Source organism: Nematostella vectensis, chromosome 11, assembly GCF_932526225.1.
Source record: "Nematostella vectensis chromosome 11, jaNemVect1.1, whole genome shotgun sequence".
NCBI lineage: Eukaryota > Metazoa > Cnidaria > Anthozoa > Actiniaria > Edwardsiidae > Nematostella > Nematostella vectensis.
In genome coordinates this window covers 10,732,891-10,760,861 of record NC_064044.1, presented here as the reverse complement: position 1 = coordinate 10,760,861, position 27,971 = coordinate 10,732,891, and the positions used below count along the sequence as shown (strand labels likewise).

At 42.6% G+C, this 27,971-nt stretch overlaps 3 protein-coding genes across 7 annotated transcripts in view; 1 reads left to right on the top strand and 2 right to left on the bottom strand.

Moving 5' to 3' along the window:
• LOC5502718 (leucine-rich repeat-containing protein 9) overlaps positions 1 to 13,558 on the top strand; it is a 49,580-nt gene extending 36,022 nt beyond the window's left edge. For 2 of the 5 annotated variants that reach the window (XM_048734385.1, XM_048734386.1), the window contains 6 exons: positions 428 to 496; positions 8,327 to 8,452; positions 9,143 to 9,220; positions 10,778 to 10,871; positions 11,879 to 12,092; positions 13,084 to 13,558. In XM_048734385.1, the coding sequence (XP_048590342.1) occupies positions 428 to 496; positions 8,327 to 8,452; positions 9,143 to 9,220; positions 10,778 to 10,871; positions 11,879 to 12,092; positions 13,084 to 13,111 (609 nt within the window). In that variant the 3' untranslated portion in view covers positions 13,112 to 13,558. Of the gene's footprint in view, positions 1 to 427; positions 497 to 1,695; positions 2,762 to 8,326; positions 8,453 to 9,142; positions 9,221 to 10,777; positions 10,872 to 11,878; positions 12,093 to 13,083 lie in introns of those variants that run through there. The other 3 variants (XR_007314168.1, XR_007314169.1, XM_048734387.1) reach the window with 3 other exon arrangements.
• LOC125573687 lies at positions 13,431 to 25,322 on the bottom strand. The gene is made up of 10 exons (XM_048734391.1): positions 25,001 to 25,322; positions 21,815 to 21,926; positions 20,876 to 21,013; positions 20,468 to 20,580; positions 19,526 to 19,594; positions 19,249 to 19,312; positions 18,752 to 18,787; positions 17,041 to 17,301; positions 15,936 to 16,073; positions 13,431 to 14,721 (listed from the first exon to the last, which is right to left on the bottom strand). Exons 1-10 carry the CDS (start codon positions 25,223 to 25,225, stop codon positions 14,261 to 14,263), a joined length of 1,617 nt encoding a protein of 538 aa, XP_048590348.1. The 5' UTR covers positions 25,226 to 25,322; the 3' UTR covers positions 13,431 to 14,260.
• LOC5502719 overlaps positions 15,635 to 27,971 on the bottom strand; it is a 51,801-nt gene continuing 39,464 nt past the window's right edge. The window contains exons 11-12 of the mRNA XM_048734392.1: positions 16,288 to 16,294; positions 15,635 to 15,801 (exon numbers count right to left, since the gene is read on the bottom strand). Of these exons, the coding sequence (XP_048590349.1) occupies positions 15,750 to 15,801; positions 16,288 to 16,294 (59 nt within the window). The 3' untranslated portion in view covers positions 15,635 to 15,749. The remainder of the gene's footprint in view (positions 15,802 to 16,287; positions 16,295 to 27,971) is intronic.

Here is a 27,971-nt window from a genome sequence, read left to right as displayed (position 1 = left end):
GTAGGTGTGCATTCCGCCTGCGCACCCTGTTTGCGCACTCTTAGATGGTGAACAAAAGAACCATGAAAAGCATACCACCAAGGAATTATACTGGTGCGGAAGGCACATTAGAGCGAGGCGCCAATTCAATTGCCTCCTTTAAGTGTATTGCAATAAACTCTCTGGTCCTGCGAATTCGAATCGACTCGAATGAAGTACGAACTCGGAAAATATGTTATAATTCTACTCAAGCAGTTTAAGCTTCGCTTCACTCTTCTGTTTTTTACAGAGGCGCAAAACGTTGCACTGAATAACCTTGTGTTGACTCATTTCCGTGAGTGATTCCACCACGCCTACGCTGACCATCTAGTGTTTCTTTAGACTGTCTGTAGTCTTTCAGGTCATACCTGTAGTATCTCACGTCATGCCATTCTCGTTTTGTCCCCAGGATCTGAGTCAGTTTGAGAAACTGGAGTCACTATCAAATCTGATCGAGCTTTCTGTCATCAACAACGCGGTAAGTGTCACCGTAATAGTATTCCAAGTGGATGGAAAAACCACTATACCTCTTTTTCACCACTTGACGCAAAAGTAGGTCCCTTACTCTAAAGCTCTGTCCTAAGAGAACTTACGCTTACTTGCGATACCTTGCTATTAAATTGCCAAACTTTTTTGGGTTCCTTCGCGCAGTGCTGGCGAATAGCTGAACGCATTTTAGCAAACAAGAAAGTAGCCGAAACGAGAATATTGCATATAGACAGAAGTGCCAAGAAATGGAAACAAATTTCCTGCTCTTTACTTACGTTGAGTGGCCAAACAAGACGCAAGTGGTCGCAAGTGGACGCAAGTGGACGCAAGTGGTCGCAAGTGGACGCAAGTCAACCCCGGCTGGTGACCAAACGAAATATTGGACTTGCTAACTTGCATTTACCTTAACCCCTTCTCCCTTTCGCATTTGACTAGTACCTGGTCTTACCTCCTGATGATAAACCTTGTACTAGAATACACGTAAGGTTGCTTAACATTTCGAAGAGCTCTACGAAACATCCCACCTTTCCATTTTGTAACTCTATATATTTGTTTTTGTCATCCCCATTCTTGCCATTCCACGCCATCATATATGTTCCACATTTTCCTCCCCTCCACATTATCTCTCCACCTACAACCCCCCTCCCACCCACCCCAGGTGCCTTGGTACGAATACCCGCTTTCAACCGAAAACTCGACCAAGAAAAACCGGAATCTATCCACCTAACACCCCCCCCCCCCCCCCACCACCACCACCACCCACCCACCCCAGGTGCCTTTGTACGAATACCCGCTTTCAACCGAAATCTATCCACCTAACACCCCCCCCCCCCCCATAACCCCCCCCTCCCACCCACCCCAGGTGCCTTGGTACGAATACCCGCTTTCAACCACAAACTCCTCCCTCAAACCACAAATTTACATCAAGCACACTGCATTAGTACAAGACGCACATCATAGCGGAGCCAGCGCGGCCGTAGTCCGCGCGCAGGCCCCATAGTTATAGAAACAAGACGCACATCATATTTGGAAAGCCATCACCTACCTTGCATCTGGATGCCGACTTACAAGAACGTAGTTTCAGACGTGGTCGAGTCAAAGGCATAAGAAGGCGCCTCAGGCAGCCACCAAACGACGCATTTCTGACCACGAAAGACAGCTTAGATTGAAATCGTTTGCTTTGTTGAGGGAGGAACACCGGAGAACCCAGGGAGAAAAAAAAACCGGAGCAAAGGCGAAAACCAACTAAGTAAACTCTCGTCGGAACCGGAAATCGAACCCAGAACCCTGTGGTGAGAGGCACAGACACTACAGAGCGACCGGGAAACCTGTGGTGAGAGGTACAGACAGAGCGACGCTCTGCCAACTGCGCAACTAATGGTCTCCATTTAAGAAATAAAATATTCTTTGTGTGCCTTCATTGAGTTTTGAAAACCAAGGTGTTTTTGTTTGGGAGAATTCGAGGGGAGATCAGTGGAACAGGAGACGGCAGGTCGAGCTTCAATCTGCTCGAGAATTCCCCAAACAAACACCGTTTTCTTTATTGACCTTTTTGTGATGGTTTTTATTTTATATATTCAAAATTGTATATGATAAGAGTATTTTTTATTTGTTTATTGAAAGTACCATAGCCCCTTTACTTTTGCTAGTATTTATCCTTTTTTCCTTATTATTTATGCATAAGGTTATTCTATATTTCACATAATTTTTCGTTTATTCCATATATTATTTATATTTCATATTATTTTAGCTTCTTTTTCGATTCCCGACGACACCCTTTGTCGTAAAATCCCGAAATTACAAAAATCGCCAATTGTATCTCGCACTTGGTATTTAACCAGAAAAGTACAGCCATTACCCATTTTTCCAAATGTATGCGGAATCCTGGGTTTCCAATGTTCTGTCAATTATTACTATGTTGGCTTATAAGTAGACTCGATTGTTACGCTAAAATGTGCTCATCAAAAGAGCAGTAAAAGATGATTTCAACCGCCATGAAAGCACCCATTATTCCGTGTTGCCAAAGAATACACTGCTAGATAATTTCCGCTGTATAAAAAGTCCTTTTATTTCTAAGTGTTTTAGCTCTTTTGTTAAATGGACTCATTTACGCAGCATTAAATACCAAAATAGGAAACGTTAGTTTTAGGATATAGCAAGGACAGCGACGCAGGAGACAGCACGAATCTCTCCGTATATATTTCTTATAAAAATTGTGTTATGTCCAGGCTTTTTTTTTCGCACGTTTCTTTAGCAAAAAAAAAAAAAAAAAACAACTGTGAGAAAGTACCCATTTTCATCGGCTGATTTGAGGGATACCGCGATATTTTCGATTGAATTTATGTAACGGAGCATTAAACTTTTCGAGTGGATGGTTTTATTTTAAGATTTTATCGCATACACCTTCTGCTCACTTCCCTACATACACATATAGAAACAAAACAAAAAGCATAAGAAGTTACGGAACAAAAATTTAATGACATTTTAGGAACATTAATATTGTTACAAAAAAAAGAAATTTTAGTTTACTTTTGCAAACGGGGAAATAAGAATCTCTAACATTTCGCGAAAAGCTTTAGCTCTTCAAGGCGGTAGTCATTACCTGAGAGACGTCGAGGGTCTGAGTACGTGACCCTTGATGGCTTGAAAAAAAGGACCGTCTTTTTATTCTCCTAATTCTTTTTCTAATCACGAGTTTTGTTTCTTTCCCTTAGGCAGGTGAGTCTATCCTTTAAGGTACAGGATGTCTTTACAAGAGTTTGAAAGTCTTAAAACATAATGAGGCTATCTTGCCTAATGTTACCGAGTAAACTCCTAGAAGAACCGATTCCCTCGCGAATGTTACCGTGTAAACACCTAGTAGAAACGATTCTCTCGCGAATGTTACCGAGTAAACTCGTAGTAGAACCGATTCTCTCGCGAATGTTACCGAGTAAACTCCTAGTAGAACCGATTCTTTCCCGAATACGAACGAGTGACTTTGGAATCCCGTCGTGGGACATCTGTCACATTTACTCAGATCTTCGTTGGATTTGCCTGAGAGAGAGAATTCTCGAACTCTACTTCTCCGTTTTTCAAACTCTTCAACATCTACTTACTAAGAGCTTCGCTTGGCTCGCTTTCGAGAGAGCTCTCTCAAACTCCACCTAATTTACTCAGCCGTTCGCTTGACTTGCCTCAAAGAGAGCTTTCTCAAAACTCTGCAACATCTGCTTACTCAAAGTTTGCCTTCTCGCCTCGGAGAGAGTTCTCTAAACTCTGGCCAATAAGGTCTTTGCTTGACTTGCCTCAGTGAGAGTTGTATTTTCTTGCCTAAAAGAGAGTTATGTTAAACTCTGCTTGATTTACTCAGATCTTCGCTGTACTCGCCTTCGAGAGAGTTCTACTCGCTTGCGAAAGAGAGAGAGTTCCCTCATACTCGTGAAACATGGTTAACACAGCTCTTCTGAACGCTTCAACTCCTCCCAGCGACTCGTGCATCGATCCTAGCATCCTCCAGCACATTACGCTTTCCATTTCTACAGAGCGTGAGTTCTATATGTGCGCCGAGAGTTTTCCCGCCGTTGCCAGCCTCGCGCTCGTCACCTCCTGCCTAATGCTCATCTTCTGCGTCCTCGGCAACTCCACTGTCGTCATCACAATATTATCTTACAGACAACTGCACGTCCCCGCTAACCTTTTCTTGCTTAGCCTCGCGCTTAGTGACCTAGCCACCGGGCTTGTCTCCCAGACTCTATACATCCGCAGTTTAATTCAAGGATTGGCTGGCATTAAGACTTTCTGCCCCGTGGATCTAGGAGCCCTTATTGGGCACTTCGTTGGGACAATTCTTTTAACTTCAACCGTAAGTCTACTGTTTCTTGCTACCGCCGATAGATTCCTCGCTATTGAACTCGCAATGCGCTACGTTACGCTCGTGACTACTCCCAAAGCCATCGCCGTCTTGACAGCCGCCGTTGTTTTGAGCATCCTACTTGGGACGTTCCACAGGCTTTCTCTTAGCCTCCTCTCCTCAGCGCTTCCATTCTATCTATCCATCCTCTTAGTCGCCACCGTTTGTCTCCACGCTAAAGTCTTGATCACTGCGAGGCGTCAACAGAACGCTATACACGCTCAGTCCAGGCGCTTTCACGGAGAAGCGCGCGCAAGAAAGGAACACTCTGCCGTTAAGACAGTGGGCATACTGTTGGTAACCCTCGCCTTATCCTATGCTCCGCGCATTGTCGCCTCTATTATATTTAGGCGAAGTGAGCCTACGCCAGTCGTAGCCACTGTGAATACTGTACTAACGATGTTCTTACTGTTAGGAGCTAGTCTTAATCCCTATTTATACTTCTTTAGGAGCCCCATGCTACGTCGGTATGTCCGCAAGCGCTTCGTTCGGCCCGCAACGCGGCTTGAATTGTAGTTATATTCGTGCGTCTGTGTGCACTGTTGGAAGCTCAAATGTTACATTTAACGTCAGTTCGTCCGTAAGCGCTTAGGCCCACACGGTCTAAGATTTTAGTCCTCGTGTACTATTGGAAGCTAAAATGTTAAATGTACCGTCGTTGTGCACTATTGGAAGCTAAAATGTTAAATGTACCGTCAGTTAGTCAGTAAGCGCTTCGTTCGGCCCGTACGACGGCTTGAGTTTTAGTTTTATTCACGCGCTTTTGGGCACCTAGGAAAAAAATCATGCGTGTCATCTTGCGGCTGTAAGCAGAGAGTGCTTTAATTCTCCCTTTATGGCCGCGCGACGGCTTGAATTTTAGCCTTAATTCTCGTGCCTTTGTCTTGTGAGCGAAAAGCTCATATATTCTTTCCTACCGCCAAACGAAAATGTCGCGTTGGCTTCCCAAATCAGTTAATGGAAAAGGATTGTTTTTCACACCTGGTACTTTGCTAGGATGGCAAATTGGCGAATGGCAGGACGTGGATGAATCGTCCCACCAAGATTCTTCTTCTTTTGTAAATAATTTCTAGAATATTAAAATGTAATGTATTTGAGGTTCGTAATTGCTCGTTATACCCTAAAGAATAATACTAAGTGTCAAAAAAAGATTAGCCCAGGGTCAAGACTATTAAGAAAACATTCAGCAATTTGTCAAATGTAATTATGATATAAATAACTGGGACCAAGAAATAAAGGACTGACTTCTTGAAATTTATTTAGCTTCACTTCGCAAGGCCGTAGCAGGGGGTGGGTTACTGGGGGCATGTGTCCCCCCCCCCCCCTCCCCAATATTTTCAAAAATTATAAGAAAATAACCAGAATGGTTGTGTCTGTGCCCTCCATATTTTCTTAATGTTTCTGTATCGCGCACCCCCCTTCCCCCCCCCCCCCCCAATAACTCGAGGCCTGCTACGGCTATGCTTCACGGCGTTTTATGTTGTGCTGAATATAGCAGTTTTAATGGTTTTTCGCGTTGTTATTTTTATTATAATGATTAATGCATTGAGACATTAGCAAACGAAAATAAAAGCGCGCAAAAACAGGTACACGAAAATGCGCCAAGAAAAAAATTAAAAAAAAGGACACGAAAAAAAATACTCACAAATAAAAGCGCGCGAGAAAAAGAATACCTAAAAAAAATGCGAGCAAAAAAAAAAGATGCGTAATATATAGATTTAGGCACTGCCTAAAAGCGGAGCCAGCAATTAACACCTTTTTGTGTGACTGATAGGGGTAGTTCTAGAGGGGATCTTGGTGTCTCTAGTATCTCTAGTAGTTTTTTTAATGAGATTAAAAATATGTCAAATTTTACTGCCATGTAATTATGAATTGTACTGGCCCCTCCAAATGGATCAAGCAAGCACTCATTCAATAATATTAAATATGCAGTATGAAAGTTAACAAAATGGGAGGGGAGAGGAAGGGAGGGAGGGAGGGGGGGGGGGAGGGGGGGGGGGAGGGAGGGAGGGAGAAATCCCCTACCCTTGGGTAGTCCTTGGTTGGTTTTACCTAAATAAAAGTGAAAACATTTATTAGTATTTTTTGCTTTCAAAACAACATTTAAATAAATAAACACAATAGATAGTTATGCAAGATGCAGACAATATAAACTACGCAAAAAGAATATGGGTAATAGGGGTTGCATTTTGTGTTTTTATTTTCGATGAGAAAATTCTCTTGTAACTGTAAAGTTGATATATAGTAAGTATATATAGTATATATAAGTTATTGGTAGTTTTGATAATGTTGAAAAAGTTGCTGTATCTTTGAGAAGACTAAATACACAGAATATAAAGACAAGAAAGGTCTTCTTTAGCAATATATGACAGGATGATATTTGTCAGCCTTTATTAAATATCTCAACGCAGTCAATAAAGTATAGAGAGAACGAAGAATATCAAAGGATGTTGTTATGCTCAAATTGTTTGATTTAGACCACGAATTCTCAAAGCAAACTCTATAAACAAATGTATAAATCGAACAAGCTAAGTGACATTGAAACAGTAACTAGACTACTACGTATTTCTGTCGTTAAATTCTTACTTACCGTGAGGAATATACGTCTGAATTTATAGAACGTGTCAGTATTTACGAATTTAACATTTTCATGGCGATTGCCAGTGGAATAAAAACCACTCAAGTGCACGCCAAAATGATAAGCCAATCGGAATTCAAGTAGATGGTATTTAAGCCAATCAAAACAGGGATAGATGACTTTGATATGACATCTTGACGTCAAACTGGTACGAACGGTGTTTTAGTCTGAGCGATTGGTTGTGGAAGAAAAAAAACACGAAGAAACGAGCATTATAAAAGCACAACAATAAGAGAAAAATAACTGTGATATTCTCAATAAAAACCGTCGTTCAAAACTCACCTTCCACCCACCTTGTTCGCTTTTTGTTGTAAACTGTGAACTTGTCGACTTTCTGCTAGCAATAAACTCGTCGACACAAGTGAATTATTTTTATAGCTGAAAACATACATCAATCCAAGGCCCTTTCTTCTCAGGATCTCCTGATAGATCTCCATAAATATAGACGTGAAGGACCAAACGGTCCAGCCCATTTGAATCCGCATATTTTCTCATTAAATACTATTTTCAGTCTGCCTTTTTTGCTGTGAACATACGAACTTTGATGGCGGTAAAAAAATAAAAATACGTAAAAACGTAAGACCGAGGGGGCCTGGGAGTTGCGATTGACTGGATGGAGCCAGTGCTGAAAAACGCAAGACTAGTTTCAGTACCGCGCGGTTAAACCAGTTTTTTTTTGTTTTGAAATGGCGGCTTTTTACCGGCAAACTGTCACATTTTGGCGAATGCTAAGAAAACTAGGCCAAACCTAAGGCTATTCTTTTCTTTGACAAAAATCTGTCTTCTTTTGTACAGTATGGTTTTAATGCTGTACAGTTAGTCATATCAGCGACTGAAGTCCGCCTTTCGTACCTTTTCTCGAACGATTCAACACTACGATTGTGCTTGTTTTCGCCAGAGCACGCGCATGCGCATACGTTATTCAGCACTGTCCTGGATGGATGGATTGTGACACCACAGGATACCCGCGCGATAACCACAAAACCAAGTCGCATAGCTATACCATATTTCTATACCTATGGAGCTCCGCGCGCGGCCTGCGGCCGCGCTGGCTCCGCTATAAATAAAAACGATTTCAGAAATGTGCGCGCGAAGTTATATGAAAGCAATAAAATCCGCGCCTGAAAATTGCCCTTGAATCGTGTCAGCTGACACTTCTTTGTTTCTTTGTTTAACCGGCCCAGTTCCCTTGCCAACCGAAAGAGACACTTCAATGGGACAACGTTCAGACGTTCCTTATTATTCCACAGGTAACCCAGATTCACAGTGAGTTTGTGTATTATCCACAGGTAACCCGGAGGTTGCTGCACAGACCGATGTTGGTGTTTCGAATGCCCAGTCTCCTGTGTATTGATGGGATCCCTGTGTCTAGCGACGAGCGGACGAAATCGGAGATGTACTTCCTTGATCAACAGGTAGGATGGCTAGCCTGCTTTTTTTCACATGGATGGACAGTCAGACAGACAGACAGACAGACCGACCGACCCACCGACAGGCAAAGAACAACAGATGGACAGACAGAGAGACAGACAGAAGGGCCGATAGACAAACAAAAAGATAAGAATGCCCATAATTTGTTACTCTATACTGTCTGTTGTTTCACAGGAGGGCGTTTCTGTCGTCGAATCGTACGACCTGTCAAGTCTTGTTAGTTCTTTTGTTGATTATTCCTGCATGCATGCAAACACTGTCAAAGAATGAGAATATTTTTTAGTGTAATATCTCATTGACCCGTAAGATTTGTAGTTGCTACACTTTTGCCTAGTGCACACTAGTGACATAACGACATGGGCGCGCGCACTCTTTTTAGCCAGCCCGACATAGCGACACGGACATGATGACATAAAAGGACAAATACGTTTTTTATCTTATCTCTTTATGTCCTTATGTCTTTATGTCCATGTCGTTATGTCGGCTTATGTCAAAGTGTCGAATCATTCACACTTGAACATACGAAGATAAGAGTGCGTTTGCTCATGTCGTTATGTCACTAGTGTGCACCCGGCATTTGTGGTATTTAGGACGTCACAGATAGAATGCCGTCGTAGACATCCTATTAATAAGCCTTGTTATTGTAGCCGCCTCACCTTGTCTTGTTATCACAGGGGGGAATGCAGCCTAGCAATACCGAGACTTTGCCGGGAATCGTGACCGCGCGTGGCAGCCATGGGGCACCGCTAAGGGTAAGAGGGAAAAAAGGGGATCAATGGTGTTGGGACGACAGAGCAAAAAAAAAAAATGGCAAGTTTTCCCAAAATAAGGTCGTTAACTTAGATATAAGCTTGAAGTTTTGCATTGAGGTTCCTTATGTTATGTAAACAAACATATCAAAAAGTGTTTTTTTCTAATGGATTCGTCTTCGAGATAAGAGACTTGAAGTGCAATTTTCGAATGTTCAAAGTATGAACGTTTTTAGGGAGAAAGTCGGGCTCTGATAAGAAATTAAGCCAACTTTGCTCGCTAATATCTAAATTTCACATCTTCTAAATTATTTTAAAAATTGGAATTAAGCTTTTGGTCAGAGGAACTCCTTGTATGTGGAAATTTGAGCTTATATACTGACAGTTCGAAAATTTCATGCCCGTCCCCACGTATTCGTTTTCGTTTGAAAACGCAACCTTAAGGATACGGGTATCGTCCACACGGAAACGCGGAAACGATGATCGAAATCGGAACGATTTGAAAACGATACCCCTTCGGTGCCGTGGTGACGGACGAAAATGGAACCTTTCGAAAATGATGGCGTGATAACTCAGGTCCACTTGGTGCGCGAGTACGCAGGCGCTGTATAACTTGTTATCGTTTTTGTACCGTTTCTGCGTTTTTGTGGGGACGAGTCGTATCAAAATAAAAACGCTTCGTGTGGACGCGGATCCTTTTGAAAACGAAAAAAAAGGTTGCGTTTTCAAACGAAAACGAATACGCGGGGACAGGGTCTTAGCCATTCGGTTGTAAGGCGCGCGCGCGATCATCCCGGAACTTCACACTTTTTAGGCGGGAAAATCAATCTACGACAAGGTTTCGCTAAAAGAGGGAAGTACTATTTCACAGATGCTGTTGAATCATCGAAAAGCGTCTATATGGGGCGTTTAAAAAGCAATAGTCAGACAAATCTTTGTTATTGTTTTTATTCAAGTTTGATAAAACCTGTAATGAAAAGGAAAGTATTTAACCGAGTTCAATCGAAAATATCGCAACACTGTAACAAATCAGCCAATACAATGGATGCTTTCTCACAAAATACGGCCTCTTTAAAGAAAGGCTGAACTATTGAATAATTCGTTCTTCCCCTCTCATAATGCTTATAGAAAGAAAATAACTTTCGAGTATCAAATAATATGTTTTATTATTTTACAAAAGACGCGCGAAGTTTTCTTCTTTTTTTTTTTTTGCTATAGTTTGCCATTGTAAACTGTCTGACGTTTTGCACTCTCAAAATCCGCGCTTATGGACGTCACAGCCTTGGTAGAGCCGCTCGAAATTGTTTTGAAACGATTGCACCTTGATGTGGAGGCCAATCAAGGCACCATTTTATGCTCCCGCTCAACGCCGAGTGACTCAAATTTTCCGTTTCCATCGGCTAATTAAAGCAAGAAACCAAGATATTTTCAATCAAATATTGTCAGTAACATATCAGACTACATTCGTAGATTGTTATTTTGATGTTTACTTGCGATTAAACCGTTGTTCAACTATAAACAACAACAGAGGAGTGGTTGAACGACATTCTTTAATCTCAGGTTACGACGATGCAGTTGAGCAACGCTGAGCGGAACTGGAGCGGCACTAAGCAGGAGTTTATTAACAACAGTACCTCCCAAGCAGAAGTCAAAGGTGAGCCATAAGTCAGGATAGTGTGCTATGGAATAAACGTGCCCTTGAGGGCAGTTTAACTTGAGCCAGAGGACCTGGGTTCAATCCATAGAGTGGTCAAACGTGCAATGTCAATTTGCGATATACAAATTGCGAGTGCAAAGCATTTATATTTGTATGTCCTACAGTGATAGCTAGATAGCATAGCAAACATCTTGGTTCTATCAAAGGCTCCCAGCTACAGTGTAATCCCGCTAACTTGAACTCTGAAGGGAGCCACAGTATCGTTTTCACCGTAACTTCGTAGCCTACGTGTAGCCGCTGACTCGCGAGAGGATTTCGTGAGTCAGCGGCTACACGTAGGCTATAACTTCGTGATTGTTGTAACGGTGAAACGTTGTTGAATGACAATAAGTTGCAAACGAGTAAGTTGAGTACACCCTTTTTTTATAAACCAAATTTTAAGACATTCTTACAGATAGCAGAAAAACATTGTTTTGTTAGTCTAATGCGAAACAAATCGTGTTCATATTAACAACCTTAAATAATATTGCTATTGATCATTTGTGTAATTCTCTCCCTGATTATTCATTGGGTTTCATATTTTTATATACATTTAAATTGAAGAACATCGATAAGAACATTGTCAGTCTTAAAATATCCCAAAAGTAAGAACGGCCCAGCCTCAACTGAAAATTAGACGTTTTTATAAAAAAGGATGTATACATCTATTTCAAATAAGGTTACACTCGGGAAATTCTTGTATCGTAACCCGCAGTGCTTCATGGATATCAAATAAATAGGAAAATAAGCGTAAATAAAAACTGAAACAGTTTTAGAAAGCTTTAGCAATCTTGTTTATGTACTTCTGCTTTGTTTATGTACTTCTGCTTTGAGAGACCAGGATTCAGCCTTTAAAAACAGGCTTCTCATGACCAATTGCGGGTTACGATACATAGATTATTTGCTGCAACCTTAATTGAAGTAGGTGTATAACAACCAGTAAACAAGTTTTTGTTTCTCTGGAGGTCGTCGCCGTCCCGTAGCACTGCGGGGGGCATCCAGTCACTCGCTGCAAGCCATGTCAACGAGTGACTCGTACGGGAATCGCTCGTTTAGTAACTCGAATCTCCCTGGTGGACAGAACTCGTCATGGCCCACGAGTGGTTCCCAGTCCCTCACGTTCATCCCCACCTCGTCATCAAGTTACCAGTTCAATAATGGTGACACGCAGATAGACAGGTAACCTGGCCTCCACAGGGGTCCTTTTCACCGCGAGGGTGACGGTGATGGTGACAGTGACGGTGATGGTGATAGTTATGGTGATAATGGTGGTGGTGATGGTAATGGTGATGGTAATGGTGACGGTGACTTTGATGGTGACGGTGACAGTGACGGTGACGGTGACAGTGACGGTGATGGTTATGGTTATGGTGATGGTGACGGTGACTTTGATGGTGATGGTGACGGTGACGGTGACGGTGACAGTGACGGTGATGGTTATGGTAATATTGGTGGTGGTGGTGATGGTAATGGTGATGGTGATAATGGTGGTGATGGTGGTGGTGATGGTAATGGTAATGGTGGTGATGGTGTTAATGGTGGTGATGGTAATGGTGGTGGTGATGGCGGTGGCGATGGCGACCGTGATGGTGGTGGTGATGGTGGTGGTGGTGATGGTGGTGGTGATGGTAATGGTAATGGTGACGGTGACATTGATGGTGACGGTGACAGTGACGGTGATGGTTATGGTAATAATGGTGGTGGTGATGGTGATGGTAATGGTGATAATGGTGGTGATGGTGGTGGTGATGGTAATGGTGGTGATGGTGACGGGGTGATGGTGATGGTGTTAATGGTGGTGATGGTAAGATGGTAATGGTAATGGTGGTGGTAATGGCGGTGGCGGTGGCGGGTGGCGGTGGCGGGTGGCGGTGGCGGTGGCGGTGGCGGTGGCGGGTGGCGACCGTGATGGTGATGGTGGTGATGGTGATGGTGATGGTGATGGTGATGGTGATGGTGATGGTGATGGTGATGGTGATGGTGATGGTGATGGTGATGGTGATGGCGGTTATGGTTATGGTGGTGGTTATGGTGGTGGTTATGGTGGTGGTGATGATGGTGATAGCGATGGCGATGGCGATGTATTAGTGATAGTAATGATTGTGGATTGAAGTTATTAGTTGTGTTTATGTGTATTAACATATTCACCAAAACATCACTTGTATTCTAGGAATGCGAAAAGCAACCGACACAGATGAAACCTGCTCTTGCATCCGGCTTAATGGAGATAAAGAATTATTTCCCTGGTCGCGACTTCCCGCTTCATGGAGATAAAGAAATTCTTCCCTGGTCGCGACTTCCCGCTTTATGGAGATAAAGAAATACTTCCCTGTTCGCGACTTCCCGCTTCATGGAGATAAAGAAATACTTTCCTGGTCGCGACTTCCCGCTTTATGGAGGTAGAAAGGAAGTGTAGAAAATCGGGAATTAGTCTGTACTAAATACGAGGCAATAGAACATTCAGAAATCATTAGGCATCGTCATTCAGTTAGAAACATTGACGGGAAAAAATACTTGCTCAGTTAATTAATATATTTGTTTAAATGTACATATATATTATGTTCCGAGTTGTCCAGTTCAGATTGTAAATAGTATGTATGTATGTAATAGTATGTATGGTACATAAACTGGATGGATATTTACAACTTTTCCTTGTCTTGGTTCTATTTTAGGCGCCAAATATGCCCCCCCCCCCCCCCAACTCACACACAGCTCTCGCACTATATTTACAACCTAAATCTATATCTACCTACCGTCATCCCATTGTTTGCTATATTCATCGGCTGGGTTATATCAAACGCCGACGACATTACCCATATTTGTTATATTCACCGCTAGGCGTTTGTTGGTGTTTCCGCGACGAAAACCCCGCTTACCAGTGTTTTGGGCGCCATCTTGGATTTTTGGCCGCCCGCGTGCTGGATGACGGTTCTTTCGCCTTCTATCTACTATCTACGACAAGGAACTAACATGTCTCGCAGAATAATGACTTCAACACATCTCAAGCTACATCTCTTACGCTTGTGATTTGTTGAAAGCGAGAGAAGTTGGATTTTGTTTCTCGTATTACTGTACCTGAATAAACTATTATTTCTCTGTTCATTTTTTGTTCTGGCTTGACTTCTACACTTTTACTAAAACAGTTTTTGTACCAGAGCAAGCCACGTTAGAATTGGGGGGGGGGGGGGGGGGGGAAGGGAAATACAGAAAAAAAAAAAAAAATATTGGGGGAGGGGGCACAGCCACGCCCCTCTGGTCACGCCTCCAGTGCCCCACCCCTGCTACGTCTCTGTGTACGGACTTATGAAAACCAATCTGTTTACCACCAATTATGTTACGTCAGCTATTCAAACTATACTTTCTACCCCTTCATTCCTTTTCCCACTAACGCTCCCACCAACTATCTTATGGCGTGCACAACCGTTTGTCCTTAGCTCATAATCCTCTCCTCTGACGCAACACCAACATGGGTTATGCTTTGCGTCTTCGAGTCTTCCTTGATTCTTCTGCTCTGGTTTCTCCTCCCTGCTGATTTGTCTGACAATCCTCCTCTCCCAAGTTTTTCTCTCCTCTGTCTGAGACATGTCAAGAAAAGTCCGGTTTTGTAGTTCCTTGGGTAGACTTTCTTTACTGACGCCATCCAAGTTAATCACTTTCAGACAACAATCCCTCTGACTTATGACCCGCTCCAGGGCCAAGGAAAGCTCAGCATGGCAAAAGTTGCTCTTGAGGAAGTTTTTAGACATCACTGCGATCACATATCGGCTCTTATAGATGGTGTCTGCGATATTCTTGTGGATTTTCTCACCTTGATAAAATGAACATCGTACTCAGTGATTTTTATTTTGCAAGGTGGGGATATAGTAATTAAACCTCGACAAAGAGAACATCGTATTAAGTGATTATAAGTTTGCAAGCAGGCCCGTAGCCAGGGGGGTGGGGGGTTCAGAAGAACCACCCCATTCGACTGAAAGGTCCGCTCTCATTAAGGAAAATTAAGTACCGCTACGAGGGGATGGTCCGCTAAATGGTAAACGAACCCCCCCCCTCCCCCTCCCCGCTCAAAATCCTGTAAATAGGAATATAATTGAAAACCAATTGTTAATTTTTTTTAAATATGAATGTATTCGGAGCAACGCCTGTGAAACAAAGATGAAAAGGTGCCAAATAAAATAATTGAATTGAATTGAAGGTACGGATTATTGTGAGAGCTAGGACGAACTACCTAAAAGAATATGGTCCGCTAAATGGGTAAACGACCCCTTCCGCCACTCACTTAAAATCCTGGCTACGGGCCTGACAAGGTACAGAAGTCATGCTCAAACCTGGATAAAGCGAACATATTTCTCAGCGATACAAAGGCAGGCCCATACCGAGGATTTTCCTTGGGGGGGGAGGGGGAGGGGGGATGCGAAATCCGAAAATGTGGACCTAAATTTTACGGGGGGGGGGGGGGGGGGAAGGAGTTCTTTGATAAAAATCTAACAACCTCCGGAAGAACAAAAAACGATTTTTTATGTCTTTTCAGTATTTCCACGTGAAGTTTTTTGTCGGATTTGGCTACATATCTAGCTTATGATTTATAGTTTTGTACACAAATAGCACGTCTATTGAGAACAAAAAGCAGACTTTCAGCCGTTGTGGTGAGGGGGAATGCGTTCGCACCCTCTGTCCCCCCCCCCCCTGGGTATGGGCCTGTAAGGTTACTAGGTACGGCGATATAGTAGTAAAACCTGAATGAAGTGAACATTGTACAGTACTCGGCATTACTTAGATTACGATGTACGGAGTATTAGTGGTCTTCATAAAGCGAATATGCTACTTAGCATAACATGATTACAAAATACGGATATAGTAGTTCAACTTGGATAAAGCGAACATCTCCTTCACCGATACAGAGTTTACAAGGTCTGGAAATAGTAGTTAAGCCTGGATAAAGCGAACATAGTACTCAGCGATACTGAATTTACAAGCTGTGGATATAGCAGTGTGACCTGGAGAAAGCTAAAATTGTTTCCTTACCAATAGTCCAGTCTCTATAGTAGATGAAGCAGCGGAGGTTGTATTTCGTCTCTAGTAGAGGAAGGAGCTCGTTCGACACGAACTCCTGGTCGCCACTGCTGTAGATGATTGATGCGTCATACTCGTAATTTGGGTCTCCTGGTGGAGAACACGGGAAAGAGTACAACATTACATTCATCAGCATTATAGTCTGTGATTGATGTTAGTTTTGATAATAATTATGTTGGAAATTAATTAAAACAATGATTGTGAAGAAGATAATTATGATTGTTATGATGATGATAATAATGATGGTGGTTATGATAATTATGGTGGTGATGAATATTAATAATGATAGTGGTGATTATTCTGATTATGCTGGTGATTCTGGTGTTATGATGACGCTGATGATGGTTAGCGTGGCGATGATAATCATTATGGTGGTGTGGATGACGATTATTATGTTGGTAGTGATGCTGATGAATGATGATAGTGTTGATGATGATGACTATGATGATGGTGGGGAAGTGATCATTATAGTGATGATAATGATAATGAAGATGATAAAAATCATTAAGCTGCCATAAGAAATATTTCAGCTACTTTCATGCTTCCTCCTACCTTCCAATAACTATCACCTCCCATCCACCCTTTCTTTCCACCGTCCCTACCACCCCTCCAATTCCTCCCGTCCCCTCCACCCCTCCCATTCCTCCCGTCCCCTCCACCCCTCCCATTCCTCCCGTCCCCTCCACCCCTCCCATTCCTCCCGTCCCTTCCACCCCTCCCATTCCTTCCATCCCCTCCACCCCTCCTATTCCTCCCTTCCCTTCACCCCTCCCATTCCTCCCGTCCTTCCACCCCTCCCATTCCTTCCGTCCCCTCCACCTCTCCTATTCCTCCCTTCCCTTCACCCCCCCCCCCCCCATTCCTCCCGTCCCTTCCATCCCTCCCATTTCTCCCGTCCCTTCCACCCCTCCAATTCCTCCCGTCCCCTCCACTCCTCCCATTCCTCCCGTCCTTTCCACCCCTCCCATTCCTCCCGTCCCTTCCACCCCTCCCATTCCTCCCGTCCCTACCACCCATCCCACTTATCCCCTCCATCCCTGGGTGTAGCCTACGTTACCTGCAGGTGTCATCCTACAGATCTGATAGTGTCTGTGAATGCGTCTTAGTAGACAAAACACAAGCGCACTCCCCACTGCTGTCCCCACACATATCGTCACCGTGGTCATCACGTCAAGCTCGTGTTGCGGGTTGTCCGACTCTTGCGTGGTAGTGTTAGACATTTGCTGAGGGTCAGACGGTGAAGATGCTGATGGTAAGTGTCGTGATGTGATGTTGACAATCTGTTGAGTGCTTGATGGGGTGGGTCCCATGGAGCTAGCTGCACAACGCATTACAAGATGAGATTATTGTTAATGACTGAATCACGTAAGTGGCTGAACGATGGAGGGTCCAGCAGGAAGCGGTGCCCCTTCACTCTTTCGAACTGGAAATCTAATGCTATGTCCCCCATCCTAAGAATTGCTATGTCCCCCACCCTAAGGATTGCTATGTCCCCCCCACCCTAAGAATTGCCATGTCCCCCACCCTAAGAATTGCTCTGTCCCCCTCACCCTAAGGATTGCTATGTCCCCCACCCTAAGGATTGCTATGTCCCCCACCCTAACAATTGCCATGTCCCCCACCCTAAGAATTGCTATTTCCCCCACCCTAAGGATTCCCATGTCTCCCACCCTAAGAATTGCTATGTCCCCCCAACCTTAAGAATTGCTATGTCCCCCACCCTAAGAATTGCTATGTCCCCCACCCTAAGGATTCCCATGTCTCCCACCCTAAGAATTGCTATGTCCCCCCAACCCTAAGAATTGCTATGTCCCCCACCCTAAGAATTGCTATGTCCCCCCCCACCCTAAGAATTGCTATGTCCCCCACCCTAAGAATTGCTATGTCCCCCACCCTAAGAATTTCTATGTCCCCCACCCTAAGAATTGCTATGTCCCCCACCCTAAGAATTGCCATGTCCCCCACCCTAAGAATTGCCATGTCCCCCACCCTAAGGATTGCCATGTCCCCCACCCTAAGGATTGCTATGTCCCCCACCCTAAGAATTGCCATGTCCTCCACCCTAAGAATTGCTGTGTCCCCTTAACCTAAAGAATTGCTATTTTCCCCACCCTAAGAATTGCTATGTCCCCCACCCTAAGGATTGCTATGTCCCCCCCCCCCCACCCTAAGGATTGCTATGTCCACCACCCTAAGAATTGCTTTGTCCCCCCACCCTAAGAATTGCTATGTCCCCCACCCTAAGAATTGCTATGTCCCTCACCCTAAGAATTGCTATGTCCCCCACCCTAAGGATTCCCATGTCTCCCACCCTAAGAATTGCTATGTCCCCCATCCTAAGAATTTCTATGTCCCCCACCTTAAGGATTGCTATGTCCCCCACCCTAAGAATTGCTATGTCCCCCCACCCTAAGAATTGCTATGTCCCCCATCCTAAGAATTTCTATGTCCCCCACCCTAAGAATTGCTATGTCCCCCCACCCTAAGAATTGCCATGTCCCCCACCCTAAGAATTGCTATGTCCCCCACCCTAAGGATTGCCATGTCCCCCACACCCTAAGGATTGCTATGTCCCCCACCTTAAGGATTGCTATGTCCCCATCAACCCCAAGAAATTCTTGTCTTCATCCCTCCAATGATTGCTATGTCCTCACCCTCTAAGGGTTACAATGTTCCCACTCACCCTGAGAATTTACTTGGCTTTGTTTTTTGAACAACAATTTCGCTAAGGGGAAAAATGTAAATCCACACAAAGCGCCAAGACTTACTTGATGCAGCTCTTGCTGTGGAGTACCCTACCGTCACTGTTGTGAAAAGAAATATAAAGAACTTTAGATATGGAAACAAAAGAACTAAAGGACTTGCACTAGCAATCATTTGACTTTTTAGCCGACAAACTCGCGCGCTAATGGCTTTTGACGGCAAAATAACACCAGCAAAATCATTTTAATTAGCGCTTATGAATCAGCAAGAAAATTTTCTTGTGTCAGTAAGGACTTATCGTCGTTGCAAGATTTTATTCCGCCGCTCTCTGGCGTGAGGACCGCAGCCATCGCCAGCAATGTTTTGTTGTCTTGTTTTTTACTTTGATACCAAAAGCGTCACGTGACCAGCTAAGCATAGCTGTGACTGGCCGAGCCTCGGGGATGCTTGCTACAAAACGCATACAGGAGTCGCTTGCTAAAAATGATATCTGTCCCTAAGATTTTATTTTACATAAAAAAGTTTGATATTTTTTATAGCGAGTACTATAAGTATGTCATACCATTTGGTTTAAACTCAGAAAAACTGGACGGAGCTTGGAGGTTATAAAGCGGATATGTCTGGACCTGTGAACGATAAATACCAAAACAAAAGCTATTTTGATTCAACGTGTTTCTGGTATATTGACACCAAATAACCCTCTTTAGTGAACTGCACTCGTGCAGTGTTCGTAAGCAAGTTCTGAATAATCTAGATATTGCTTTTAAGGGGGGGGGATGGGTGCAGTCTTCTCCCGTTACTCATTCTGCATTCGCTTGTTATCTTTTTTTAATACTTACTAAAACTTGGATTGCCTGTGGGTATGTCCAGCCTCCCTCCCCAGATACCAATGTGATCCACGTTTGATTCTATAAAAAGACAAAGTAGGATTCGCTTGAAAAAAGTTGTGATAAACATTGCTCCATTCAAATCAGAATTGCTGATATGGGCAACTCGATCTACCACTTCAATAATAAGAAAAAGTGAAAAAGGAAAGGAAAAAAAGATAATACTATGTCATTGACGGAGGATCAAACCTCCTCAGTTTTAAAAGAAAAGAGAAAAAATAGACCATACATCCAGACGTGGCGCTGAATCACCGTATGGCAGCTAAAGCTTTACGGCTAGGCTGGGGATTTCGGCCCCAGCACCGCTATCAAGCGAACCGTGTAACACCCAGGTACCGAGGTACCCGTGCATTAATAGGGAGGCAATAACCAGGTTCCTAGCCCTCAAGACCTAAGTCTTATACGGTTACGCCACACACAGCTCGCTGTGACGTAGAGTGAAAAATATTTAGGTCTATCTGGGCGTCTAGGGTCTCTTGGGACTGGCTTAATCAGCGACGCTAGATGCACGTGCATATGAATTCTTTTGTGCGCATGACAAAAAAGAAAACTTAGGTAACTTGCACTAAGAAATCACGTGACCCTTTCAAAGGCAAACTCACGTCAAGCGCCATACTATATACAAAAATGCAGTCACGTCAGAGAGCGACGTAAAACTATAATATATTTAAAGACAAAAAATGCCGTTTCGGAGATAGAAAGATTATGACTGATTCGCAAGCGCTGAATAAGGTTGCATTTTGTTATTGTTAACCCTAATCACGTATGAGCTTGCCATCCATTAAGTCACGTGATTTCTTAATGCAATTCACCTATTCCTTGTCTAGTCCAGAACGGCTACGGGAAACTCTCTAGCTTTTAGTAAGACGTAACTCTGACTGATTCGTTCTTCACCTTGTCGGTTCGTTGACAAAATGGTACTCCAATATGAACGTCACTGTCCGGTGGGGGAGGAAACCACCTCACTATAAACCCCTGCCATCTTTCCTCATCGGCGGCACTCAGATCTGGAGGGAAAATAGATATCAGTTCCTTGGGGTCTACTACGAGTGACACACGATTTCGACGACACGCTCGACCCCAAATACACGCACTTTTCTAACGACACGCAACTTAAGCGACACGCATGACTCCAATGATACGCAAAATCAACGACACGCGCGATTCCCAAAAAATCCACTCGCGACTCTAACGAAACACACGACACCAACGATACACTATTCGCGACTCTAAAGACAAGAAACGTTAACAACATGCACGACTCCAACGACACGCGTGATCTACTCTATATTAATCGCTTACTTGCGTATTGCAGATCCCACGATACGCGAGCCACCCACGACACGCCCGCCGCTAGGGAGCCATTGTTTTCTTGTGTGAAGTCCACGGTCAAATTACGGATCTCTCCGGTATATAGATCAGAGTCAAGGTTACCACAATCTGAGAAGTGTCAAGTGGTCAGTGGTCAAAGAGTTGATAATGCCGAGGGACGAGATGGGGTTGTCTTATCTTAGCAGTTAATGCGCACTAGCTACACTTCTGACTCCTGACTAAAGTATTTCTGTTTTCTGTGAAGGTATGTAGGTCTTTTTTATGTGTTTCATGATATAAGAAGTTAAAGAGTATACATACGTGTGAAGAAGGCACGTGTGTCTTATTGTGACATGTGTATAGACTTTGAGACATAACACGAGGACTCTATGGGTGAAGGTATATACTCAAGAGGCATATGTTTGAATATTATATGTGTATAGTGCCTGTAGACTGTATGTGTGAAGGTATGTAGGTCCTTCTGAATCATGTGTTTAATGAAATAAGGACCAAAAGGTATGTATATATGTGAAGGTGTCTTATTGGAACATGCGTATAGGTTTGTCTGCCATGCGATACGGGTTCTATGTGTGAAGGTATTTGTGTCTTATAGTAGTTGTAATCCGGATCGATGCGGAAATAGAGCCTAGCCCGTGGTGGACATGTTGGATACTAAAGAATGCAGGCGCGTACACAGGGGGTGCGCACGGTGCAAAGCCCCCCCCCCCCCCCCCAGCCCCTTGGCCGCCAAAAAGTGGGTCATTTCTTATTAAGGAATCTTCAGATACTATTCTTTTTCATATGATACCTATGACTACGCACCTCAGACAATCCTGGGTACAAAAATGTAGCATAAACATACAACGAATAGTTACGTTACCAGAGAACCTTGTCGCTTGTGATATATAATAGGTGTAATCATACTCTTACTTTTCGTCGGCGCAGCCCTCGATTTCCTTTCATTTCTTGGTGCTCGGGATGACGCTGCTTCTCTCGCGGACCTGGCCTTGGTGCAATCTCGATGGCAATTTGACCGTGCGATCTAGTTAGTTGAACACACGTTGGCATGATAATCAACAAATGTGTAGTTCCAGAAAATTTACATACCCCCTCCCAACCCCTGAAATTTACAACCCCCTGGAAAAAAAATAAATAAAGCAGTAACAGTTACGGAAAAAGGGCATTCAACACCCCCCTCCCCTTTGGAAATCCCTGGGTGTCCCTTTGGAAATCCCTGGGTGTTTAACCCGCCCAACACCCGGAATTTCCAATCCCCTCCATGGGGGGGGGGGGGGGGGGGGGGGGAGTGGATTTTTTCTGGAGCAACACAATGCAGATAAGAATAGCGTTTAGAATTTCTAGTAAAACAAATCAGAAGAATAGAAATTGAGAACAAAATGAATATCAACGCAAGTGATAGATAGGCGGAAAGCACAATCATAAAGCGGAAATACTAAGGCAGAGAAAATCATAAAAAGAGGCGATATTTTTTTGCGCTTTCTACATTCTCGCAAATAAAAAACTTTTCAATTTGTATTTAACAGGTAATTATTCTGGTGATGATAAAGAATGGTGAAAAATAGATACAGCGTGAAAACTTCAGGACTGTTTACTAAAATGGTTATGGAGAACTTAAAATTGCTCAACAAGCAAAGACTGTCACGACTCGAGCGAAAAGGTTTGTTTATTACGCTTTATCTTATGACGCACGCGAAATTCAATGATTTGTTAAAAAGGCACTTACGACCCTTGGTGAGACAGCGCGGATTGAGCATTGAAACAGCAGAAGAGAGCCATCAAGTGCGACCAAAACAAACTCAAAACAATAGACGACGATATGCATTATGCATTTCATGTCTTGCTTGTTTAAAGCACTACACTTCTGATCTTCTCTATGAATTTTGCCAATTTCCCAGAGGATAAATACCTATGCCATCTTTTTATTGGCTAATTAAAGTGTATGCCCGATAAGTATTGCTCCATACTAAGTAAAATAGCAAGTCAAAGGCCTTCAAATGTGTTTTTCTTTTCGCGCGCTTTCTGTTTTTTTGAAGATTACATACGATATTCAACAGAAAAAAAGCGTAAATAACTCAAATAAATCAAGTTTACAAGTACACGATCATACCAGAAAGCGGCCCAGCAAATGTTATTTGTGTTAGATGTTCTTTAGGGCATCATTTTCTATCTATTGGTTGACGAGTTCCTGTATTATGTGACCTCCCTTCATCATCTTGACCTTCGTTCAAGCAAACGAAGCAGGAAATTAAAAACTGTGTTGAATCAAACGATACCAGACCGTTTTCTTCTGGAAGAAATTTACAGTATTTTGTTAAGTCAAACAATTGAATACCCCGCCACAGAATTTCTTTTCATTCTATAACACTCTTCTTTTAAAAAGAATCTTTTTTATAAGAACGTCAAGCCTGAGATTTCACCAAATTTTAAGAACATGCCGAGGCTCAGATAGCAGAAAAAATTTCTTTTTAGTCCTGATGCGTTCTAAAATGTAGAATCAAATTGTGCTCATAGTAACAACCTTATTATTGCTATTGATCATTAGTGTAATTCATTGGGTATTATATTCTTATTTACACTAAAATTTAAGAATATCGTTAAGAACATATCCAGCCTTAAAATGTCCCGAAAATAAGTACGGCCCAGCCTTATCTCAAAATTAGACGTTCTTAAAATAAGGAGTATATATAATGCCTCCTTTCTTTAAGGTATGAAGAACTTTTGTAGAACATGTTTAAAGGGAATTCTAGAGTTGCTTCCTTTGTAATTACTGTTCTTTTTTTTTTATAGAAAGATAATATTATTTCACAAATCATGGTTAATGTCCGAGCAGGGGCAAACCAAACAATTATTTACTTTCAATAGGTTTTCTACGTCAGTGATCAATAAGGATTCCAAGTTCATTTGTTGACATTTTTTCTAATGAATGGCTTTGCCTTTTGCTTATAAGACATTACCACGGTATAATTGATAAAGTGATAGAGTGATACTGCCTAGATAGAATGAAAACGAACATCAACGCTGTGACTATGGTTTAATAGAGTTACGTCATGGGTTTTTTTTGGTTACCGCCACATGAACATGTGGTTTTCCATCAATGCGGAAAGAATATTATTGATAACATAGCACTTTATTAGACTCACAAAGCAAGCCGAAAACAACTTCAAATTAATTCTAAATGTTAAGTTTAATAATAACAAATCTCTGAAAATGACAAACGCGTCGGTTTTTGCAGACATGTAATTTCGCGAGTTGCAAATGGAATTTGTTTATAAAAGCATCCCTGTGGCGTTACAGGTAAATTCCCGTACTTGTAACAATAGCCAGGGCTTATAGACGCCAGGATGCGGTGTTTGTTGCTAGAATTGCAATAAGTACTATTTTTATTTCCAGTAGACCTGTATCAAACCATAAACCGGAGATCAGATTTGAAGATATTTTTTTACTAGAGATAAATCAATTTTGTGACATGGTTGGATATCAGCTTTCGGCAATGTCTCAGCCTAAATGCTTTTTAATAGCATTTATACCTTAAATTGCACCCCTTTGCGCACTTCATCCTAAAAAAATATCACAATAAAAAAAATCAAACGAAAAGAGTTCTGAAGGTTTTGACTTGAGCTCGATACTTCCAAACAAAGAAAACGTTGATTTGCTTTGTTTTTGTTTTGTTAAATGCTAATTATGTTTTTACGATAAGAGAGTTATTGCTTGTGTTTTTGCTTTTCCACTTACAGCACAGTACACGTTCAATTTGATGCATGTATTTCCCCCCTGAATTTCTATGTAAGTAGTACAAAACTACACAAAAACACATCATTTTTAAGCATTGGTAAATGGTCCCGCGAAAAGACTTTCTTTTAGGTGTTAGAAATTTTCACTTGGGACTATCTTTAAGTTAAAATCGCTTAGTTGTTGCTCATGTTTACAATTAAGATTCTGACGAGAATAATATGTGAAGGAGTTTTAAAAAAATATGCATTATTGACATGCAAGTTTTCTAACATAATATCAAACGACTGATATTCAATTAAGCCTCAAACACACAACAAAACATTACTATTAACAGACGAGACGGTCTTTACAAAAAGCACTTACCCGCGTTGCTATTACATTCGCAAACTCTACTCTTCTTCGACGAAATCTTGTCAAGTGCTGCCGAAGTGCAAGGCAGCGTTTTATGCAGAGCGATTCGATGTTTCTAGGGTCAATAGCAACGTCGCTGTCATTTTGTGCGTGCACTGTATGCACAATGCATAGGGTGTAAATCAGAGCTAGGGAGATCCCGACTTGGGCTCTGAATTGCTTTGGTAGCATTTTCATCTTGCAATCATACAATTAGAACTATACAGCGCTTTGAACAGTTCTCGCATACTACGGTAAACAACTGTGACGTAAATAAAGGTCAAGTTATAGAAAGCTTCTAGCTACTCTATTATGCTAAAGAGGGCTAAACAAAGGGTTCCCGGAATGACAGGACGAAACACGGCATCAGGGAGGGAGGGGTGGTGTGCACTGGCATGAAAGAAGCCACGTACGTGAACCAACACAAGTGAGGGAAGACATACACTCTCCTAAATATTCAAAGGGTTCCGCAAGCCAAGCAAACAACAATATCATATGGTTATTGCATTGAGCAAGGCATAGGTTAAATTTCATCCTCGGAAACCCAGGGTGTCGAGGTCACAGGCGCGAGAGCGAGGCGGAACAAGGCCGGCGGAGGTGGAGGGGGTAGGGGACGCGAGAGATGAGAAAGAAGTAAGAGATCCTCTCGCTCCCCCACCCCCCTCCCCCCCATCCCCCCTCCGCCGTCTCGCGCCTTATTACGCTGAACGAAACGCCCTGGATACCTTGGACCTTGTGGACGCTTGTTTGCTGAGCAAGATTCGACTTTAATGCGGAAACGGGGATATTCTTAGGTAATATGGTTGTACCAAACGATGCAGGATTTTTAGACCAGTAGGGAAAGCATGAATTTGTGTTTCTCCCCCTTAAAAGGTAAATGCTCGGCTGAAAAAGCAGACATTTTTGGGAGGGAGGGGGTGGGGGAAGTAAAGTGGAATTTGCTTTAATTTATTTGATATCCTGCTACTCGAAGTATCATGATTGATAAGAGAATCGTCAGTTATACTATTGTAACAACAAGGCGGGAAGAAGATTTAGGTTACGAGACAATCCATTAAGACACGGTCGATAGAGCAATAAAATGGCAAGTTTTCCCAAAATAAGGTCTGGTTGACTTCGCTAAGCTTGAATTTTTGCGTAGAAGTTCCTTATGTTATGTAAACCAACATATCAAAAAGTATTTTTTTTTTCTAATGGATTCGTCTATTCGAGATATGAGGCGACATATAAGTGCAATTTTCAAATTTCCAAAGTATGAATTATCCTCGTTTTTAGGGAGAAATCGGGCTCTGATCAGAAATCAACGCCAACTTTGCTCGCAAATATCTAAATTTCGTATCTTAAAAATTTCTATAAAATTTGGAATTAAGCTTTTGGTCAGAGGAACTCCTTGTATGCAGATTCTTGAGCTTATATATCGAGAATTAGAAACTTCGTGCCATAATTTTTTGCTCTGTCGGCCACGGCCGATAGAATGGCGCCAGCTCACTTTCCCGTGACGGGAACAAAGAGATGCTCTTGCTCGATTGCCGGTTCGAAAGCACCATGTGCATAATGCACGCCACGTGGTGGGACGAGAGGAGTATTCGAGAAGATTCGGATCCTCACAATGGAAGCTCCAAGGGTGGTTGAGATACAATAGCCTGCACACAGACGCTAGTGTGTGGGCCGGGCGAAAAGCCCAATCAAACTCAGAAATTGCTCGCGTCACGCAAGAGAACGCGAAAAATAAAAACAAAAAATATTTCACTAAAAATAAGTTGTTTCTGACAAAGTAACTCTGGCTGACTCTCAATCGTTGCTTGCTTTTTGTTTTTGATGTTTTGCCGCTAAAAGACTGAGCACGCGCGAGTTTTGCCTAAGAGTCACGTGATATCTAAGCGCAAGTGTCTTGTGACTTGTGGTCTTGCGGAACCCATCTCTGTTAGAATTTTCCTCAACACCTTTATTTAAAAGGCCGCTCCAATTACTTTTCATTTTTTTATAGCTCTAGGACTATGCTAGCTACTTACTAACCGAGAGTGAGGTCATGCCGGGAAATATCAAACATCACAGGTTTCCCGGGCGCCCAGGCTCTTTTAACACATTAAAACAAGGCAACCATTCACTGTAATGTTGGGCTCTAAGAGGGACTAATCGCCAATATGTGACTGACCATTCATAGCCTTTAGGCGGCCAAACACTCCCCCCCTAAATTAAAAGATAATAAAAGAAGAAAGTAATTCACTTGGAACAAATCAAGCTCCAATAATGTCCATTCCCTTCACCTCAAAAAGTAGATAGTCGATCCATAATTCAGCATTCAGATAAGAAGCATGAGGGTTAGGGCGAGTAAATATAAATGATAGGATTCTACATCCATATTTAAAGAAAACTTATGTTATAAAATTCGACAAGTTTTATGGGCATTTTATACACACTATTTACCAACCAATATCTAGAAATAGTCAAATTAGGCATTCGCATTCTCTTGCTGTTTAGCCCGAGTGACAGGCCCTTTATCGTTCCCTTTGAAGTATAGGGGCTGGGTTTGGTGCTGGTAGCACGTAATTTGGAATACATCACCGTCAGATATCCAAATAATTTTATTTCTCGCACCAATGACTCACTTCGTGCTACTAGGGCCTGTTTACATGGAGATAGGGTCACCCTATCAGGAGGGTTACCCTACTCTATTGTTTTTTGTGGTTTGTGTTTACATGTCAGATAGGGTGACCCTATCTACCAGCTAGGGTGACCCTACCAGGAGAGCCAACTTTTTGCCCTGTAAACGAGATAGGGTCACCCTATCAGGAGGGTTACCCTACTCTATTGTTTTTTGTGGTTTGTGTTTACATGTCAGATAGGGTGACCCTATCTACCAGCTAGGGTGACCCTACCAGGAGAGCCAACTTTTTGCCCTGTAAACGCGCTAGTAGGGTGACCCTAGGGGTAGGGCTATCTA